The 21,260-nt window shown below is 39.8% G+C and overlaps 2 protein-coding genes and 1 long non-coding RNA gene across 5 annotated transcripts in view; 2 read left to right on the plus strand and 1 right to left on the minus strand.

The window, feature by feature from the left end:
- slc66a2 (solute carrier family 66 member 2) overlaps window positions 1–14,214 on the minus strand; it is a 16,373-nt gene extending 2,159 nt beyond the window's left edge. For 2 of the 3 annotated variants that reach the window (XM_025065035.1, XM_017041087.2), the window contains exons 1-5: window positions 13,325–14,214; window positions 12,459–12,592; window positions 12,176–12,226; window positions 7,087–7,303; window positions 113–433 (exon numbers count right to left, since the gene is read on the minus strand). In XM_025065035.1, the coding sequence (XP_024920803.1) occupies window positions 223–433; window positions 7,087–7,303; window positions 12,176–12,226; window positions 12,459–12,592; window positions 13,325–13,527 (816 nt within the window). In that variant the 5' untranslated portion in view covers window positions 13,528–14,214 and the 3' untranslated portion in view covers window positions 113–222. The remainder of the gene's footprint in view (window positions 1–112; window positions 434–7,086; window positions 7,304–12,175; window positions 12,227–12,458; window positions 12,593–13,324) is intronic. The other variant, XM_025065036.1, reaches the window with a different exon arrangement.
- On the plus strand, window positions 2,653–7,079 carry LOC112488506 (uncharacterized). The gene is made up of 3 exons (XR_003052618.1): window positions 2,653–3,713; window positions 3,852–4,050; window positions 5,575–7,079. It is a non-coding gene; the product is annotated as an uncharacterized LOC112488506 (long non-coding RNA).
- A 654-nt stretch (window positions 14,215–14,868) lies between the features above and the next one.
- hsbp1l1 (heat shock factor binding protein 1 like 1) lies at window positions 14,869–16,745 on the plus strand. Its single transcript, XM_008331386.3, has 3 exons — window positions 14,869–15,096; window positions 15,193–15,259; window positions 15,762–16,745. Exons 1-3 carry the CDS (start codon window positions 15,049–15,051, stop codon window positions 15,854–15,856), a joined length of 210 nt encoding a protein of 69 aa, XP_008329608.1. The 5' UTR covers window positions 14,869–15,048; the 3' UTR covers window positions 15,857–16,745.
- Window positions 16,746–21,260: the final 4,515 nt, after the last annotated feature.

Here is a 21,260-nt window from a genome sequence, read left to right on the forward strand (position 1 = left end):
AAAAAAAATGTGTAAGTGTTCAAGTTGTACTACTGCAGACAGAGCCCTCAAGTACCCCAGTGTGTATACTCATGGCTTATTTATAAGGGTGAGTGTCTATCTGTAAACTCACAGGTGGCACGAGCCGACAGCAGGGTGGCTTTGGTACTACTGCATGTTTAGAAATGTTTACAGCTCAGATGATAAGGCTTTCCTCGGCCAGGCTCACTGGTTTCCGAGCGCTCACAGAGCTTTGGCACTGGTGGTGTGGGACACGGTGTGGGAGATGGGTTTCTGCGGGTAGCGGCTGTAGTAGTAAACCTGGAAGAGGATGGTGATGTCCACAACCACCTGCAGCAGCCCGCACGTCCAGAACTGCACGGGGGCCTGGGTGATCAGGAAGTAGACGGTTTTGAAGGTGTCGCCGCTGGTCCACATTAGTACCATTATGATGCTGGGAAAGATGAAAATAAACAAAATGTCAACGTCAGACACACATTTGAAATTGCAAAGTGTGAAGATCCCCCAAACCAGAAGTATTTTCTCACTTCTATTCACCATTCAATAATTATTACATTTGTTTAGGATATGAAAATAAACATGTTCAGCACATCATATTAACTGTATAAAACTGTAAAACACAGTGTAATGGATTAACATCAGATAAGAGGGCACAGCTAGGAAGTTAGCTGGAGTTAGCTTAACACATTTTTGGCTGCGATTTAATGGCAATCCCATGATTTTAAACCAGATTTTTTTCAGCACTATGCCACAACATTAACTTTAATCAGCTACATTTTTAAAAGGTCTGTTTAATCTAAATTTCCATCCAGCAGTGAATATTACGAACAAGGAATATCAGTTTTAGCCGCAGTGATATTACGTTTTCCAGAATTTGAAGTGCAGATATTAAACAATTAATCTTAGGAATTCTCATCCTCTTTTCCACTTACACTCCAAAGCAGAGTCTCTGCCTCCAAAAGAGCGAACTGTTAAAAGTGCGTGGTGCTCATGAGGAACTCCACGTCTTACAATACCATAAAAGTGTTTTTGTTTTAGATGCGACCAAGTGTTTTATAAAAGCAAAGTTCTTTCAGCATAAAGTTCTCCGGGGAACATTGAACCCAACTAATGAGAGGGAAAAGGGAATTTTAATGCACGGGAAAAAAAAAAAAACAAGGAAAAAACTAAAGCCCAGGGGTGGAAACATAACTTTATGTACATTTACTCTCCAGAAATAGAGAGTTGCAGTGAGGTCAGGAGAAAATATTACCTTATATAAGAGTGCTCTCCCTGGTAGTTAAAGCTACTTTCTGTATAAGTTTATGACACTTTTAAAATACAGTATCCATCTTTTTTTTTTTTTTTGTCTTTGCTGTCCTTTACTTGTTTTTGCAATGAAGCAGGATTTCATGTTGGCAATGCTGACAAAGGAAGGAAGTGAGCCAGCACTGTGTCTACACCACTCTGTCCACAATGGAGGACAGTTCAGAGGTGGTTTCCAGAGAAACCCGGCAACAGCAACACGACCACATGCTGAGGCACTAAAAAAATCCATTCTCTTCTTCCAGTCCAAGTTGGTCAACAATATTTGATGAAGCTCTGCAGGAAGCTTTTTGTGCAGGGCTGGATTCATAGACTATGGCCTACGCTGTGAGTTGTTTAGCCATTAAGAGACATCTTCGGTACATCATTTCTCGCAGGAACTGGTTAGCGGAGGTAATAAAGCTGGAGTGCTGAAAAACACGATCTGTTACTATGACGACCGTCCATCGTAAATGGACAGAGCTGCAGAATATTTGTTTTTGGACTTGTCTTTGAGACACCCTGATTCCCAGGGACTATTTTAACGTGTTGTCTCACCGTGTGACAGCTCTGTCATTAGTTAGAATTAAATGATGTAAGAATCGCTCCATGACTGGTTTACACATTATACATAAAAAACATCTGAAGACTGACCAGAGTTCAACAGCGAAGGTGATGATTGTTTTACATTTGTTTTGACAATACAAATCCTTTAATTGTTTTTTTTTAAATAAGAAAAGCATGTAGCATCTGCTGCGCGGTGAAATTACTGTTTTCACTTCCAAACGCCTTTGCATCTTCCTCCTCGGATGGTGTAATTACAGATGTGTGAAATAGTAACAAGTGAGACTTCCGGTCGGTTTTATGTCCTTTTATCTTCACAGTGTTGTACTCCAGATGCTTGTGTTCAACACATACAGAGTCGATTAGCGTCACTGGATAACCCAGTGATGTTAGGGAGGATAAAAGTGGCCGTAATCTGATAATGAAGTCATAAACATTAATCCCCAGTGGGTTCCTTTCTTTTAACCGAACACTGTCACATGCTCTGACCTCTGATGTAATGAAGAGGTCACAGGAACGCTGGCTCGCTCTTTGCTCCAGGTAAAACATGGCAGAGCGGTGATAACACAGACGGGGCTGAGCATTAGTGTTGACAGATTCACTGCTCTTCTTTGGTAAGCTGCTTAACAAATGTTAAAAAATGGATAAGCGTTACTAGAACTGTTCCTCCAACACTCTGGGCTTAGTGCAACCTCAGATGTCTGTCTGTTTTTTAGCCTCTTCAGGGCAAAGCTTAGCAGTAAAATCCCCTTTTGCATAATTCATTTCTCCTGCTCAAACTTGGATTTTTTTTTTATACTCGCGTGTGTGTGAGGCCTATTTGTGCAAGCCTTGCCATTTCCAACTTTCTCTTCTTCCTATTTTCACTTCTTGTGTTTATTTTTTTTTTTTCCTCAGCTATTCCTCCTGCAGCTTCTGCCAATGTTCCTTCTGGCTCTTCTTTCATACACTTCCTCTTTGTCATAAGCCTACACTCCACAGGGCTTCTATTTTCTCCCTGTCCATTCATCTTCTTACCACCTCCTTCTCTCAACTCCATCCTTATCTGAACCTATAGTTCCATGTGCCTCCCCCCTGCCTATCCTATCCTCACTCTCCTCTAGCACAGTAAGGAATATGTTAGCCGTGAGGATGGTGACCCTCCCTCCCTCCCTGCCTCCCCCGTCTCTCATCCTTTACTCTTTCGCTTGTTTCCTGGAGGCTGCTGTCTTCGGTTTTGATGATGTTTACTAGTGGGTAACGAAGGGAGCGACAGGACGCGTGTTTGATCAATTACTTCACCAGTTCTCTAATAACAGGTAGCACAGAGAGGGACAGCAACCAGACGCCGTCACGTCTGGCTTCTTTCTCACCTTCTGTGACACGACATAGCGAGAGAGGAAGCGAGAGAGAACACAGAGCTCTGGGTGTAAATGATGGCAGTGCAGAGACAGAGCTGCAGGGACCACGGTTGAAACAATAGACTGCATGTGCCTTGCACAATGGATGTGAGGTTGGAATACAACATAAAAACAGTAAACGTTAACCTAGAACGTTAGATTAATTCATAACGAGTAATGTGAGGACTAGTTTAATGAACTAAAGAAAAAAGCAGTCTTGAAATTAACGTTCTTCGGAACAGAATAGTAGGTTAAATAGGAGCCATAATTTACAAAGAAATAAATACAGGAAGTCCTCGGTTTATGATGTCCTCAACCTAGGATGTTTCAATTCATTAAGAAAGCATGTTGCATCATTTGAACGTACTATGTTAAAACAAATTCCACACAGAAACTAGTTGGAGAGCAAAGCGGACGAATAATGTCGTACAAAATTACCTGGACTGCTACTATAACTTGCGACCTGTTTTTAAGATTTTAAAGATGGTAAAGAATTTGTTCTTCTATCTTTATTTTTCACATATATATATAATTACTATACTCAAATTAGTTTCAATCCTAAAAACATGTGTATGCCTAAAGGTGCGGGAGAAACTAATTTGCATGTTTATTTTCCTATTGGAGGAAAAAGGAAACACAGCTCCGTGTGTGGCGCGAGCAGATGGCGTGAAGTGGACATGTTGGACAGATGGATTCAAATTTCTCCAGCCGCAGCAAGTGACTGCAGGGACAAACCTGAACCACACTGTAGCCGAGCCGAGCAGGCGAGCATGGGTGGAGGGTCGAGCGCATCAGCAGTCACATCCGTATCAGGACATGTGGGGTCAGTGTGAGCATGTCAGTGCCTGTCCATGTGCAGCCTGCAGGCTAAATAAGGTTTGGGTCGTTTATCTAAGATACTGGGGATGCAGCTCAAGACCAGAGGCCTTATAAGGCCATTGTTTGCCTGCACGTCCAACTCCCTGTTTAAGGGTGTGTGTTTGTGTGATTGTATTTTCTTCATTTATGGCTGTCTGCTAAGAATCACACAGGTCTGGGAGAGTCTAATAATAGTTAAAGCCTTTACGCTGCATGTACTTTACATACACACAGAGAAAGTTACTGTCGCGTGGTAAACGGTTCTACTGGTGTAGAGAGAGTCCCGGGTTTGATTTCCATTTTTTTCAATAATCAATCCATAATCGTAATCGTAATCGTCTACTCTGATACAAAATAAATGATCATATCTTATTAATTATCAAAATTTTGATTGCTTATCCTTACCAAAATACTTCATTTGTTAAAAATTAGCAAGTTAAAGTTAATGAAGGTAAAACAGGAGACAAGTTAAAGAAGGGGAATTGGGTGAAAGCAGTTTTTTTTTTTTTTTTGCTGAAAAGCGTGGTTGACAACTCCTCTCACCCCCTACACAACGTTGTAGGTGTGATGAGCAGCTCCTTCAGCTGAAGACTGCTGCACCCACAGTGTGGGAAGGAGCTGCTCCTTCATCCCGACACAAACTGACTGTTCAACAGCAGCACTGAGCAGAACACTGGGATCTCATCTTAAGTCTTACCAGTCTTAGGATTTAAACACAAAACAAACAAACAAAAAAACCAACTACTTTTAACTTTTTATCATTAATATCCTGAGCCGATGTCAACATGAGCACCACAGGAGGATTTAAAGCCTTATATTCTGCAACAGTTTCTGTCCTCATTTCTTATTGGTCTATTCACCACATATTTTTCTTAAGTGAAGTTTTTCTCAAAATTTGAATCTAAAAAAATCCTCCAAAAAACAGGGGTAAAAATGCAGTGCAGAATGGAACATACAGTTGCACGTAACAACTTTTTACTGTAAGTGCGGTGAGGGTCAAATTCTGGTCACTGTGACAACCTACAAAGACAACTGCAGAACATCTTCCTCCATATTTGATGAAGAGAACAACTACTTCCTGTCTAACAGCTTTGTCACAGTGCTGCTCTGGTGTGTGTTTACACGCACTCAGGACATCCAGTATGAATTCTACTTGCTACCGTTAACCCCATCTGATTCCATCTCCATGGTGAATGAGGTGCTTGAAACGAGCCTGAAATTGAAAGCACGGGGAAAATAATCCAGCACTTACAGAGTGACCCCTGTGCAGAAGTGATGGGTAGAGCACCACTGCACCATTAATTAGGAGGAAACCAGTGTGGTCTCTATTCACCTGAATGCACCACACTTAAAAAAAAACAGCACCCACCAGTAACACTCCACCCTCATGTTTGTTTTCACCTTAGGAAAAATACGTACAATTTCTAAATTCAAATTGTAATTTGAATGTATTTTTTACTGCATGTCCGTTTCCTTGTTTAATTCTCAGGTCCAGTCAGATACCTTGAATGAGGTGCTGCAGTAGAGTAACCTAGCAACACCATGTCAGACTCAACAGGTTGTGCACATGTGCACATGGACGCAAGAATAAACAAGAGTGGATATGACAATGTCCTCTGCCTCCTATTTCAGCTTTTATCTGTGTGAGTGACGGCTACAGTGAGACAACAGACACGGGGGCTTCATATTTCAGGCCAGCAGGATGTGATCAAGTGCCAAAAACACAGTAATTCCTGTTGTGGCAATGTAAATATTTCATTGTACTTGATACTTGTATAAAATATATAAAATAAATCATTACATATTATATATATACTGTTTTATTTAAACTACCTAAGATTTCATATCAATAATAACTACTGCAATAATAACATTAATAATAATTAAATAATAAATAGTGAATGAATATTATTAATAATATTCTCATCATTAAGACGTTCAGCTATATTTGTGTGTTTTAAACTCAGCTTGAAAGGAGACGTATAAAAACGGAGGACATACAGGCAGAGAGCTGCGGACACGTCCGTCTGTTCAGGTAAAGGGTTGACAATTAGCGTGTCCTTGCTCCGCTGCATAAAAAACGAGGCATTCAACTGTTTCGTTTCACACAGCAGCCGACAGAGTGATTAACTTTGGTAATATTCTCACACAGCAGGAAAGCTTCTCTTTTGGTCTGTAAATTCTATTAAACAAGTCTCATATCTCCAGTCGAATATTTTTTTCTTTTTTTATAATTTTCTCTCCATCATATTAATATGCTGCTGCTTCTATTTAATGTCCTCGAGTCTTACTCTAGAGAGACGGTGTTTACTGCGTAGAAATAGCACTGAGATTTTTATACTGCTTTTAAAAGAAAAATCAAAGACTATAATTTAAGCTTCAGTTGTGATGCAAATTGCCTTTAAAGAGATAGATTATATACTAGCAACAGAGAGGGCAGGTCATAATATCTCATTTGCATAAAGACCTCCAGAAATCTTAGCATAATTATTAGATGTCAGGATGCCTGTTCTTTGCTTTTTGCTCGACAGGTGCCAAAAATAGTTAATAAGCAGGTGTCAGTCAGCGTCAATGAGCACATGTAAGGCTTAAAAAAAAAAAAAAGGAGCAATTACCCACACAAAACACCCTGAGAGCAGAGCTTGATGGAATAGCTCAAAATAGAACACCTCATCATGAGATAGCTGGAGTGTGTGTGTAATGATACAACAGGCTTTGTTTTGATTTACATCGGAGACTTTGATGGTAAATTATCATCAAGTGACACACACCCACCAACAAGTTTTCTATAACTGCATGAGTAGCTGAAAGGAAAGAGAAGAACCTTACAACCACGTACAAGAGTCATACAACTTTTCAAACTAAACAAGTTTATAAATTATATAGGGCTTAGTTTGCAGTCAAATAGTTATGTCGCTAAAGTTACCCTAGCTACTCATATATGATATTGTCTGTGAAAAACATGACAATATCATATGATGAGCAGGTGCTGAATCCATACCTCATTCCTTCAGTGGACTTGTTCTGATAATTGCAGTACAGCTGCGGTGTGCCCAGCATTGCTTCGGAAAAAACAGCCAGGAATCCCAAAGTCTCCACGAACAGTACCGAGTCCAGAAGTACATAGGTAAGGTAAGCCGCCACCGTTGTGAAAGTTAGCACGCACTGCACGTAGTCCTGAAAGCGGCTCCACAACCAGAAGTAGTTCCAGTCAAAATCTTTAAGGTGCACATTAGAGAGAAATCACAACAGAACAGAAGTTAGCCAATACTTTTATCTAGTTACTAACGTAATAAAATGTCCATAACAAATACCAAAATGGAACTTAATGAATTAATGAACATGAAAAAGAAAATTTTAACAGAGCTGAAAAACATTTTACTTCTGGACTGTCAAAGTTTTTAAGTAAAAATAGATAGATAGAAGTTTTTTGCTATCTCCATGATTCATGTTATTTTCAATTATTTTCCAACAAAGTTTCAAGCACATATTCAGCACACCGGGGAATAAAATGGTCTTACCCTTCATTTTGAGTAGTGTGTAGTTATTAAAAAGAAATTCTAAAAGCTCAGCTATTGGAAATTTTTTTAATATTTTTTTATCCTTGAGCTGTTGTAACTTCATAAGATATACACATTATTTTCTTATTAACTCTGAACAATAATAAAAACAATAACCAAGAACTTTTGGGGCGGTTATGTTGCAATAAAATGAACAAAATTCATAATCCAAGCATTGTTTAAGAGCCGAACTAACCGCACCGCCTCAATCCAACAAAGGCACAGGCCGTTTAGAGTGAAACAGACGTTTTTGACATTTTGATTGAATGAATTTTTTTTTTCATTTGAAAATTAACGGTGACTGATACTGACATTTGGATGACATTTTTAAATGAATACACATGGCGGAAACGCATGCGAGCCAACCTGGCTTTTACAATCATTGGTTAATCCAATTGTTCTGTTGTGGCAGACAACTGAATGTAACTAAATAACTCCGAAAGGGCAGCTCCAAACAGGTCGCAGCCTGCAGCCCACAGCACACGCACATCAGGACTTGTTGCCAAACTGTTTCGGTCAGTCAGACCGTAGGAATGAACACCAAGGGTCATGCATTTTGGGTCGTATTATTTGGCACGTGGCACGGCATTTTTCTGGGGTTTCTTTGGATGCTCACTGGCAGCAGCGCTAGAGGACATTATGTTTGGGCAGAGCAAACACCAGGCTGGCTGTGCCGACAACCGCGGGGAAGAGCAGATTTCTAGGGCAACACATTTTCTCAGCACATGTTGGTTTTTCGTGTCTGTAAAGGGCACATGTAAAGCGCTACATTAAACATAAGACAAACTACATATTATGAAAAGCTTCAAGTGATTATACACAGGCGCAGGATGTATGTGCACAGAACATTAGTAAATAGCAGCAGCACTCAACAGTGCGTTGCCTATTATTTGTTGTCTGCTAGGAGGATTTAGCCACATACAGTATATTGTTCCACCATGGACTGTAGTAGCCATAATGGGAGTATTCATGATCTTACAAAACAACGTTGTGTATTTAAGATTTGCAATTACATCAGCACTACTGATTTATGATTCGTATGAGAGGCTGGGTGGTAAGGAAGGACAAAAGGATTTGTAGCCTTTGGCTTAAGACGGAGACAGAGATGGGGAAGATAAAGAGCAGAATGTTGTTGTTTTTTTCAAGATGGAAGGAGTACTGAGTATCTGATGACAACAGCTGAGCAGTGGTGAGGTGTGTAGTTGGAGTGAGAAATGCCTGCCATTTAGATACCAAAAAAAAAACAAAAACGTAGAACTAAATGAAGAGCTACTTTACTGCGACATTTTTGCAAGTGTTGTACCTAAAAGTCCTGAACTCCCATTTAGGTCTTAACCACATCCACGTCCCCCCCGTCTCTCTTTCTAACAATAAGTATGTTTTTTTTTATTAAATTACTGGCCAGGGACAACAAATTCACAAGTATTTTAGGCAGGTGTCATGGGGACACCTCTGTGAACACAGCATCATGTGGGCAGAACAGTGTGTCACCAATATTTCACACTGACCACTAAATGTTATTTATCGCAGCACAGCACCTTGAACTTATTTTGCCACACACTATCTTTTTCTGAGCCAATTGTGCACCCTGGGGCACTTCCCTCCTCCTCTCTACGCATGTACTTTGTCGCTACAGCGGTGGTGCTGTGTGGGGACAAACTGGAGCTGCTTATAACAGACTCCCTGCGGTGGCCGACAGCTTAGTTTGAAGTCCCACAGAGTCCTGAGTAACATGTGTAGGAAGACACAAGTCGGACTAGGAGATTCCAAATGCTTATTTACCAACGTCTGCTGTCAGTTTCAAGTAAGGCCCAGAAAAAGTCTACTGGGTCAAATGAAATAATGACCCGCTGCCACTCAAAGGCACCCGTTGGAGATGCCAGAACATTATTGAGAAAGATGGGTTTAACAGCCTGGAAAATCGAAAATGTAGAAATTCAACTGACTTTATTTTCTGAACTTTGGAAGTTGCTTTGTCAGGGTGACTTATAGGCTTTCTCCTAGAGACCAAAACTTTGGGCTACTTCTCTATGTCTATATGAGATTAGCTGAGAAGCTGACGGCCTTGACCTGCCCTGGAGAAAAGAGATAACTGCATAAATACAGTAGAAGGTGATTCGCTTTAAACTTAATGAAGCTACAGATAAAAATCTTGGCGAGACAAGAATAGGAAATGAGAAATGAGTCATCCCTAGACACAGGAAAGGAGAAATCTTGTTAGCGGTCACAGCCAGATTAATTGATGTTTGTGAGAGACAAAAGTAACATACTAGCAAAAGTTATGCAGTCAGGAACAAGTCAATACACGTGTGCAAATGATAAAGCTGCAAGGAGGAGAGGTTGTAAAGATGGATGAGTTTAAATACCTACTGCCAACCATTCAGAGTAATGGACACTACACAAAAGAGGTGAAGAAAAGGAAGCAGTCAAGGTCGAATGGATGGAGATGAGGGTTAAGGGTGATTTGTGACAGAAAAATAGCAGCAAAGGTAAAATGGAAGGTTAATAATACAGTAGTGAGACCTGCTATGATGTATGGCTTAGAGACAGTGGTTTCTGTCAAACAGACAAAAGGCTGAGTGGGAGGTGGAGGAGATAAAGACCCTGGAGATTTTCACTGGATACTGACCACTGGAAATAAATACAATACGAGTATTTCTGGTCTTTCAGTCGTTCTAAAGTACTGCACCAAGAACTCTTCCATAAAAAATCTCACCAAGCTGCTATTAAAACCGTAACCTTTTCTCAGAGAAATTGCTGCCGACTCTTGTCCAGCTGTTTGATGGAAGTACATGGTGTGTGTTAATGGCTCCACTGGACCAATGTGAGAAGAAATTAGAGCTGCCTTTTTTTAAGAGGCTTAGCTTACAAAAAAAGAGCTGTTCATCAGATCCGAGAAGCATGCAGTTAAGAAATCTTGCTCCATGAAAACTGGTCTGACTTGTAGAAAGTGTGTCGACTTTGATGCAAGAATTTTTACATGTTGTAAACTTTTTTTAGGTACCCTCCCTTTTTACATAAAAAAACAAAAAAACAACAAAAAAAACAACAAACTAACAGACAAAAGCATCACATCTAAATTCTACAAACTAACTGAGTGTGATGGTAAACAAAGTCTCCACTGTGCCGTTTCAGGTTGAAGAAATGTGGTTTCTTACTGCCATCTAGCGCCTCTAACGGGAACAACAACCTTTACAGCACATTCAACCGAACATCGCCTGCATGCACGGAACAATACATAACAATATGGTCCAAATGTCCTGGACACCTGCACTAGTACTAGTACTATGAAACGTTCACATTTCACTTCCACGTTTTTGATTATTAATATTAAAGATATGCTATTTTCTGAAAATTACAACGCATTTCTTTGTGACAAGTCTTCTATTGAGCCCAAAAAATAAAAAAGCCCACTTTGAAGAGCTAACAGTAAAGTCCTACTACGAAGGTCCTCCAAAGCTTGGTCCTTGGCCCCTCTTTTTTAATTCATCCCTTTTTAATTGAGAGATTAACAGTTCAGAAGATGTTTTAGAATAACTGAGAAACACATAGGAGTAAAAAGACATGGACATGTCAACATGCAAACACACTGGAAAAAGAAAATGTTTTAAAGGAGTGATCATTATGCAAACTGATACATGCCAAACACAAAAACAAAAGTCAGAATGTCAGCAAGTAGTAAATCAGTAACAAGTACATTCATTTGAAAGATACCACTATAAAAGTCACACTAAGAAGCTCAGGTGTACTGTATGCATGTAATTAGTTTAACACTGGTTATATTTGTTAATACAGTGGGCTTGAGCAGTTTTTTTTTTTTTTTATTGGTCTATAACTTGTCGTTAAGTTGTATTAGTAGACATTGGTTTTCTCCTCCACACCGCATTTTACCGCCCTCCTGTGGCCAGAACCAGTATTTCAACGTTAGATTCAGCACCATTAAATCGAATAAAAACAAGAATAAGACTAAAACAAAAACCCATGTGTGACTTTAATTAATATATATTGATATATTTAGCGTCTAATGGACCACCCCAAAAATCTTCAACTAAAACAATTGATTTTCTCGATGGTTTTATGAATGTGGAAGTGGGAGGAAAAAAGACAATTTCCAAATTAATAGAACACATAGGTTAGACTTCTTGCTCTTTTTTATGTTACAGCCATGCTTTCACTGAGTGTCAGCATCTTTCTCTGTTACTCTGTGACTTTATACAATCTCAAAAAAAAAAAAAAAAAAAAGCTCTAACACTTTCTAAATAACAAACGACTTGTATAACATACATGTACTCACATGCATGTTTAGAGGTTGCCTACTAACATGCAGCAAAACCATCACAGCAGCGGCTGGAAAGGTCAGGTCTTCATGTAAAACATGTCTGTTGTACATGGTGTTAGTAGAGGCCGGGCTACAAACAACAAGCGGAGTCGACACTGGGTCGTCATGCACGACACACGCACAGATGAAGAGGGGGAGCTAGATGAACTACAGTGATGTTTGATGGCAGACACAGTAAATTGTGTACATACCCAGAAAGTGTCGCTTAGGGATTCTGACATCCTCGTCCTTACTGTCTGTGGCTACAGACAAAAATGAGAATTGAAGTAAACAGGGAAAGAAGAAGATGAAGAAGAGGAGTTTGATTTTCTTATCTTCATCTTCAAGTGTGTTATATAGGGGCCCTGAAATACCCTTCAATGGGGCCCAGAATTCCTGGTGTGTTTTGTTTGTCTTTTTTAAACTTCTGAACTTAAAAGAAAGGGAAACACATTAGATTGTGAGTGTCAACAATGTCGGGAGTGGTGACCTGACCTAAGAAGGAGCGCCTCTTTGTGTTGAGTTCTGTGGCCATGCGGACACTGGTGCACAGGTTCAGCATGATGAGCATAGTGATGATCATGATGATGCTCTGCCACAACAGGAAGGTATCGAAGTACCGGCCAAATCTGAAGCAGGTAAAAACAACTATTAAAATAAATATATATTTCCAGTTCCACACACCAAAATTTTAAGATTCCATAATGCAGACAAGTTCAATACAACAACATAATAAAATAATAAATGTCTCACATAAATGGTAGTCATATTAAAAATGTGAGGGCCTACTCTAAACTTTTCTCAAATTTCTCAAAACTAAACTGTGGTGGCAGGTAAAGTTAGTTTCAGGTTAAAACAGGCATAAAGCTAAGCTGCACAGAGCTAATAGTTCCACTGAGTTCATGTTGTGTTTTTATCGTGACACGTACATGGTTGTTTTGGCAGAGCAACCACGCCTTGGTTAAAAAACAAAGAGCTGACAGGACACGTCATATCAACATCCAGTGAAACTTCTGAGTTGACTATGTCAAGTTAAAATAAAAATCTTTATTATCGGTTTATATTTGTGACAAGACAGGTTGAGGTCATTACTCCAGTTGTCGACTGGATTTCTGTCTACTTAACTGCAGGCTTTTACTTTTAAGTTTTAATAAGGTTGACATTTACTTTATCTTAGCCTTAAGTATTTATTTTTGCAGTTCAAACCCTCAGGATGTGAGATCAGATGGTGCTTTATAGCACTTTGGTAAATCCAATGTATTTCCTGTTATAATATCATCCAGTGAATTAGACCAATAATGGACGTGCAAATGGTAATTTTGGTAGATTCTCAGCATACAGTAGAAGCTGGAGGATGTTACCTGAAGAGGATACGAAGGATGTTTGCTACCAGCAGGACCAGACACACGTAGCTGGAGAAGCCCTCAGCATTCTGCGTCCGGCGGATGTCCCTGTACTGAGGGATGTAGGGCAGCACCCCTCCGAACACCATGAATCCACCGGCGATCCACGAGACCAGCTCTTGAAACACGGACACAGTCTGTACTAAGAGCTCGTCATCCATGTTTCAGCTGCTGCTCTCCAGTGAGACACCGAGGCAATTAGTGATGAAATGATGTCTACTGTCTGCTACAGGCTCTGTTGGTCGATTCTCCGCCTCTGCTGCTGTGGTGACTGGGAGTTCTGAAGGGAGAACCATCCGTGTTTGTCGACAAACAACACATCTACTGCCACGCCATCATTAGAAAGACACAGGGGGCAAACCACTGAATGACGTTGTGGCAATAACATAAAAAGCAGTGGAATGCGCAGTAACCCTGCAAATATGTCTCATTTACTTTAGTAAAAAACTATTAACATCGCTGACATACGGCACCGGTTATTGTTAATATCCCAGAGAACAGCGCTGCTGCTGGTGATAAGCTCCAGGACTCTGACGCTACAGTAGCTAGCATTGTTTAAAGACTGAACTTTACTCTGAGAGGCTAAGACGCCGCGCTCGTTGTAAAAAACAAAATTGTCATAGTTTCTAACAAACAAAAATCCAAAACAAACAACCGTAATTCAAAAATAACGCAATTTCAAACAAAACCTAAGAACATATGTTATTATAGCTTCGCTGTTTCCTCCAGTTAAGTTTATTCGGATCAAGAATGATTTTAATCTGCTAACACTTCCCGTATCCTAAAGCGTCATACGTACAAAGAATGTCGACTGAGTCAAGATAACTCACCTACAGTGTGCAGTTTTGACGGTGTGCACGAGCGTTTAACACCCGCCCCCACCCCCTTTTCCAACTTTGTTTTTTGGATATGCATTTGACCAAATTTACATAAAAATAAACATTAAAAAATTGAATTGATATTATGCAAATGCCAAAAACATGTTATAAACTTGATAGTGTTCCATTAAAAACCCTTGCCTCAATTTAAATGCACCTTAATGCATTTCCTGTTCTGCCTCTGGACCTACTTCTAAATAATTTATATGGAGCGTAGTTTACAGTTTATCAGGCCCGTGGAACCGCTACACGTATATAAATAGTGCAAACATATTGAGTTGAAATAAATACAGATTTGCATCGAAGCAAAAGTTCTTTTAAGGCTTAAGTAAAATAAACTAAAAAAATCAGTCCTCAACGCTCTAATCCAGGACAATCTTTTATGTAGTAACTAAATACAATAAAAACAATATTGGACCGGCATTGCTAGTAAAGGTGAAATGTATCTGCCGCTGCTATTGTTTTGCAATTATTTTAATAAAACAGTGAAACGGTTTGTACCTTGGTTTATTTTTATTTTTATTTATTTGTGTTGTGAAGTGATTCAACATTCAAAAAAGAAAATTGTAGAATGTGACGCAACCTGGATGACTTTTATTTTGATAAATGACTCCTAAAGCGGAAGTTCAGATTGATTTAACCTCTTAAAAAATTACTGCGCAAAGTTATGGCAGACAGCTGACATTTCTGTAAGGAAACTGTACGGTCCGTTTCTACGGCGGTTTACAACATCTTTTAGCACAATATACAAGAAAACGTAATCAAGAAGCAAGTTCCACTTCACCTGAATCTGTTGATAAAACGATGTCGAACACAGACGAGTCTAAAGCTGCTAATGACTTGATGGATGCGGTAAGTTTGTTTGCACTGAGCTGGCGAGGAGCTAAAGTGGAGGAGAAACAAACTTTTACATTAGCCCAGATGTTTGACCTTTCACTGTGTCTGCAGATGGACGAAACGATGAAGCGCCTGCAGGAGAAATTCCAGACAATATCCGAAGAACTGGAATCCAGACATATCCTTTTAGCGTGGTTTTTACCGTAGGAATTTTAGCTTGACAGGAGATGGTGCCAGTGAGTTGATATGTACAACTGTACAGTATTTTACAGGCGACCTTCAACGGCACCATCCTTATCTTATGCTTTATGGTCTATTTCCCCTACATGTGATTAAAACGTCATGCTTACGTCATGAAAAACACCTGGAAATTGTAATTGGGTACAAACACTGCAGTATATATAAAGGGCTAATTAAGAAGTAGCAAAATCTAGTATAGACTTTAATTTACAACTTCCTTATACTTCATTACTAAATCTAAAAAAAAAGATAGTTTCAGACATATGTCATTTAACTGTGTAAGTAATTAACAATAATTTAAAAACTAAGAGCAAATATTCCCTAATCGTCTCTTCTGCATGGAAGGAAGTTTATATCCCTTCTGTGAAAAATCTAATTGTCTGTCAAAAAGTTAGAGCTGCAGTGATGTTTTGTTTTTTTTTTTCCCTTCACTTTTACACTGAACGAAATGGGAACCCGCATTGTTGACCTTGAGAAAAACGTGACAGAGCTGATGGATCAGGCTGGTATGGACGAGCAGTCGAGGTCAAAGTGACAGCGGTTGGTCAGTCCATTAACTTCCACACCAATTGTGGCTCCACCGTCGATTTGAAGACAATGTTCCACTGCCAATTTCTGGTTGGCTCTAATTTATCTCCAAAGATGAGATTATTTTCTGGGTTAGTGCAAAACTCTCAGTGCTACTATAGCATGTAACCAAAAACATATATAATATAGATATATTTTTTCATTGTCATATCATTGTTGTTGTTATTATCGTTATTTACTTTAGTTGTTGTTGAAATGCTGAAATATGTATAGCAATAACATTTCAAAGTTGAATGTTATAGATCACATTTATGTCTATTTTTTTTTAACTTATTACAGACTTGGTTCTATTTTTCACCTTCCTTTTTTGTTTCGCTAGTATGCCAGTATTTTGTCAGTGTAGTCATTTATGCAACTTTCCAGCTTGTCTGTTAGAGCCAGTGTAAGATGAGATCAGCTCTACAGTGCCTTTACAGTTACATCTGATGAAACCATAAAGATCAGCTGATAAGCATGTGTATTTCAATGTGTGTTTAACAGTGTATTTGTACTTTAACCAGAGACCTTAAAACTCCAGCTATTGGTTGTATTTGACACACTATTTTCTTAATGAGTTGTTCAATATCCTTATCTTAAAATACACTGTTCTGGATATCTACGTAGCAAAGATCAGCATTATATCAAATACGTTTTTCTTCCTTTGTTCTCTTGCCTGCTTAATGTATTGAAAAAATGTAAGTGTAATATATAGTTTTCTGTACCAAAATTATTATTTTCAACAATAAAGTACATGTTGCAAGTCTTTGATTAAAATGACCCCCAGAACTGTCATTGGATATTACCCATCCTTATGTCTTCGTGCAAAATTATGCGTGGTTAAAATAATTATCCCAATAAAATGAATAATGAACCTTCATATCCAGAAAGAAATGCCTTCGCCGTTTGAGCTTGATCTCTTTGAATGCACTTAAGTGCATCTAAGTTCACGCTAAATGCACTTCCTGCATTTATGCTGTAGATGGCTGTAATAAATCAGTGTGAGACGAGTGCACCGACAATTCCTCAGCCAGTGAATCACCTCTGAGGCCATAAATGTGAATGGATGTGTTGGTGCGCTCACATGAGTGGAGCTGAGCACAGTCAAAGAGCAAAAACACTGCTGACCGTTGCTATGGCGACATGCACTGGAGCAGACACTTGTCAGCCTGTCTAAGTGCAATTATTCGTGTGCGTAAGTGTTTGTGTGAGTGTCTATGTGTGACTGTTTAGCCATGTGTGTGGTTATGTTTACTTCAAAGCCGGCCAAGACATTAGAGAGGGAGAGTACGTGGGCATTAAGGTGAACTGAGCTGATACACTCTTCTCATTTTGCCATTGTTAGCCAAACACTTCACGCAGACATTTAACACCGTGCCGTTTCAGCAGTTGGGGCGTAGTGTTTTGAGTTCTCACACTTCTTTCACTGTAGCGTTGAGTGGGTGTGTGGAGAGTCCAGGCTGGACGCTGGGGAGGGCGGTGTGGTTCAGCCTTGTGTTGCTGTGCACGAGGAGGGGAGTGAGGCAGGGGCAGATCATCAAGTGCAAATTAGCAGATACTGCTCAGGAGAAAGCATTTTCATCAGTTGAGGGGAAAAAAATGGGTAGTGAGAGGGAGGAAGGCTCCGAAAGACAAGAATCAAATTTTAATACTTTGGAAATATCGTTGACTTTTGGACATGTTTAATGTACAAAAACTATTGTACAGTAATTGGTCTATCTACAGGATGGTAAGTGGGGATTGCGAGCTATTCTTTTTTATGATTTCAATGTGTGTTTGTATGTGGAAAAAAAAAGCATTTGCCCTTTTCTACCTCTGCTCAATGCCACTTAAGCACACGGCTCTTACACAGTGTAAAACAAATGTCAAGCCTTAAGTAGCGTTCTATCCACCTATCATTTGTCTGAAGTAAATTAATAATAATGTAATAATAACAATGTACACCAAATAATGTAAAGCCTATATATGTGTATATAGGTATATATATATAATTCTTCCAACCATCTTCATGTCTCTTTAACTGGACCTATACCAGTGTATATTGATACCTGATGGTCCGACTAAAATAAACAAGCAGGATTTGCTGACATTTGTGATTTGCTTTTGTATCGACTTCCTAAATCCGTAGTCCCACTTGTCCTATATTTCGCAGTGCACCAAAACATCTCTACCTTCTAGGGACGTCTGCCAGGTGAAATGAGCCAACTGCATGTCTGGTCTGGGTGGAATATCCCTTCATCCTCCACCTTATACCTGCACTCCTGCAAAAACACTGAATCACAACGACAAACCGCAGAGGAGAAGAAGAAACAGGAGACGTGTTAGCAGAGATAAGAGGTAAAAATAGAAAGAACATCTCTTCTATGACAAAAACAAAAAACAAAAAATACACAACTTGTCACTCACTTGTGTGCACAGACACACACACAGACACAGACATATGGGTGAACCTGTGTGTTTTCTACCACCTGAGGCCCTTTGATTCCTAGTGCGCTTTAATCTGCGCTGCACCCTCAGCAGCCTTTGAAGTGAAAATGTCTGCAACCTTCAACTCTCTCGTCGCGTTCGCTCTCCACACAGACACACACACACAGACAAACCAGAAATGGTCACCACCTGTTATCTGCCTCGTAGTAAACACAGCTCATCCGAGAGCTCGGCTCTCATTCATATTTTCTATTCCCTCCTACTCCGCTGTGCATGCAATGAACTGGGCCTGAATCTCCAGCAGCAGTTATTTCAGGAACGCTGTGGCATACATCATCGTCTGTCTACTGTAATAGATTTATATCTACAGGAATAGAAACTGATTTCCAACATTGCCCTGCCACAGGAGTCAATTAATGATTAGGGACAGAGGCAGATGTTTGCAGCTGAGGAGGAGAGAGGAGGCACAAGAAAGAAATGAAAGAAACAAACATAGAATTATACAGTAATTAAAATTCTAAAAAGAAAAATCATCACGTTATTAAGGTTGGTTTTTGGAAATTATTTTAAATTTGATGGACTCAAACTGTGAAGAAGTGCTGCTGCAGTTACTTTGTTTACGATAAAAGTACTCGTAACCTCTCCTCTCCTCTCCTCTCCTCTCCTCTCCTCTCCTTTCCTTTCCTTTCCTTTCCTTTCCTTTCCTTATTTTTCCTCTCCCCTGTTACCCTCTTCTCTTCTCTATGTAAAGGCACTTGCAGAGGAATCAGTGTCCAATTTGAGGTGATCGTCATGGTTGCCTTGTCCCTCGTCCCTCCCCTCCTCTCTCTCCTCGTGTGTCCCTGTCTGCTCCTTTCTTTGTTCCAAGATGATTAAACGGCCCAGTGCCCAAGGTGCTACATCCATTGCTGTGCTTGGAGACAGGTTCATTAACACCAACGCAGCCCATCTACATCGAAGAGGGATTTGTTACTGGTCTGAAAAATGGTTTTGTGCTGTAACGTGAGTGGCCAGCGAAAGAGGCCAAATGTGAGATTGGCCTTTGTGAGATGTCATGTCCTCAGCTTTACCTGTTGAAGAAATGGTCAAAGAGGTGTAAACATGGCATGATTGAATGTTTGTCTTCTAGAACAATCACAATATCCCTGATTTCTGGACATATCTCTCCTCTGCTTCATGGAGCACACAGAGATTAGAATTGCTTGGCCACAAGAGTCAGTGATTCTAGACGTAAGTACGGAGAAAAGAGATCTAAGAAGATAAAGGTGTCCATTAAAAAGATCTTCTACCTTTATCTTATCTCTCGTTGTTTAATAATAATAATAATAATCTCTGAAGTCTTTAAGTTTCTCCCTGGATGGATGCTCCACTTCCAACATTATTTGTCTAACACATACACTATCCCTTCTTTAAACTTCTACCTCTAGATCAGTCTATTATCTTCAAGGCCTTCACTGTAACGTAAATACAATACAAAATACAATATATCATCATCAAAAACATCAAAAAACAAACCTGTATGTCTGGTTGTTGTCATCAGAAATAATTTTAGAGTTTAAAAGTCCCATGCGTACAGAGCACCATGGCTCCCTGTGGAGTCCCAGCCCTGAAAACCTTTACATCAGACACACTGTCAATGCTCGCCGAAGCCCTCGCGCTGCACAATTGTCTCATGAGATGCTGAGCTACAGATGAAACACATGCTTTAGCAGGAACTACATACCCAATTCTCATGATCAGTTCAAGGTATCGTACTTGAAAACTAACCTTGATATCATCTGACAATTTAAAGACGTTTGTCTTTGTAAAAGACACTTACTGGTGAAACCGTGTTCGGAGCACATCCTGAATTCTCGTAGGCAACACCTTGAAAACAAACAGTGTGCAAAGTCAAAGTCACACGCCTTGTTAGAGAGTTAATAAAAACATGATCCACTTAGCAGTCTTCAAGGTGACAATAAACCTGATTAAGGATAAGAAACATTTCAAGTTTGAAAGTGTATGGCATAATTGGTACTGCCCAAAATTTAAAAGGATTGGAGAAAAAAAAGAAAAAGTGGGAAGGAGTGGAGTGAAGGAGAAGCGGTGTCTCTCAACGATCAGTACGGAGGATGAAGGACGGCTAAAAAGGAAATCAGGGAATAGGAAGCGGAAGGAAGTGGATGGACGAGGCGTCCTTTGAGGAGTGTGGAAAGGTCAATTAGGCAGTTAACTGGCCACCATGGCGAAGAATTTCACACCACATACGCAGTCCTTGGCAGACCCACGCTCAGACATGGCTGAAGGTTTCAGAATTTAATTTATGGCTGTTAATGTGAGATTTTTTACACTTTCATTAGGAGACCGGACCTGATCGTCCACGCATGGAGACATGTTTGTGTCTCCGCGCTGTGTGATTTGGCCCGAATGTAGAGTCACTGGGTTGGTAAAGGTAAATAGAAAAAAAAAAACACACACAAAGGTAAACAATGAGAGAGCGAGGAGAAGAATCGCAGAAAAGTGACAACTGGCGGGTGATATGAAAGAGAGAGAATAAAGGGACGAGAGGATGAAGGTAGACGCGACAGGTTGTCTCCTACGGCAACGCGGTGCGTACGTGCACATGCGCGTTTATGAATATTTATAGAAGTAAAATGAGGAGTCCCATGCTATATTCAAATCCATTTTATATCAATTAATGTGCGTTCAATAATACATTGAGACAGAGGAGAGGGGAGAGAGAAAGAGGCTAAAGACAGATTGAAGGAAGGAAAAGGAGATTTCATGATAATTTATCAGGAACAGGAAAGATTTAAATAGGTGCAAGATCCTGTGCCTCCTCTCAACACTCACTTCTACTCTGAGTTTTAAAAAGCAGCTCACAAACTTACCAGAGCAGTATTGTTAAAATATTTCACCGTGAAGTATTGTTAATATTAAATGAGTTTAAAAACTAAACTAGACTCCTA

Source organism: Cynoglossus semilaevis, chromosome 18, assembly GCF_000523025.1.
Source record: "Cynoglossus semilaevis isolate Cse_v1.0 chromosome 18, Cse_v1.0, whole genome shotgun sequence".
In the NCBI taxonomy this organism is placed as follows: Eukaryota; Metazoa; Chordata; class Actinopteri; order Pleuronectiformes; family Cynoglossidae; genus Cynoglossus; species Cynoglossus semilaevis.

Excerpts from the sequence above, each read along its gene's own strand:
- hsbp1l1 (XM_008331386.3), top strand. The coding sequence starts at position 15,049 with ATGTCGAACACAGACGAGTCTAAAGCTGCTAATGACTTGATGGATGCG. Across the intron at positions 15,097-15,192 it reads CTAATGACTTGATGGATGCG|ATGGACGAAACGATGAAGCG; the intron begins GTAAGTTTGTTT and ends CTGTGTCTGCAG. Across the intron at positions 15,260-15,761 it reads CGAAGAACTGGAATCCAGAC|TGAACGAAATGGGAACCCGC; the intron begins ATATCCTTTTAG and ends TCACTTTTACAC.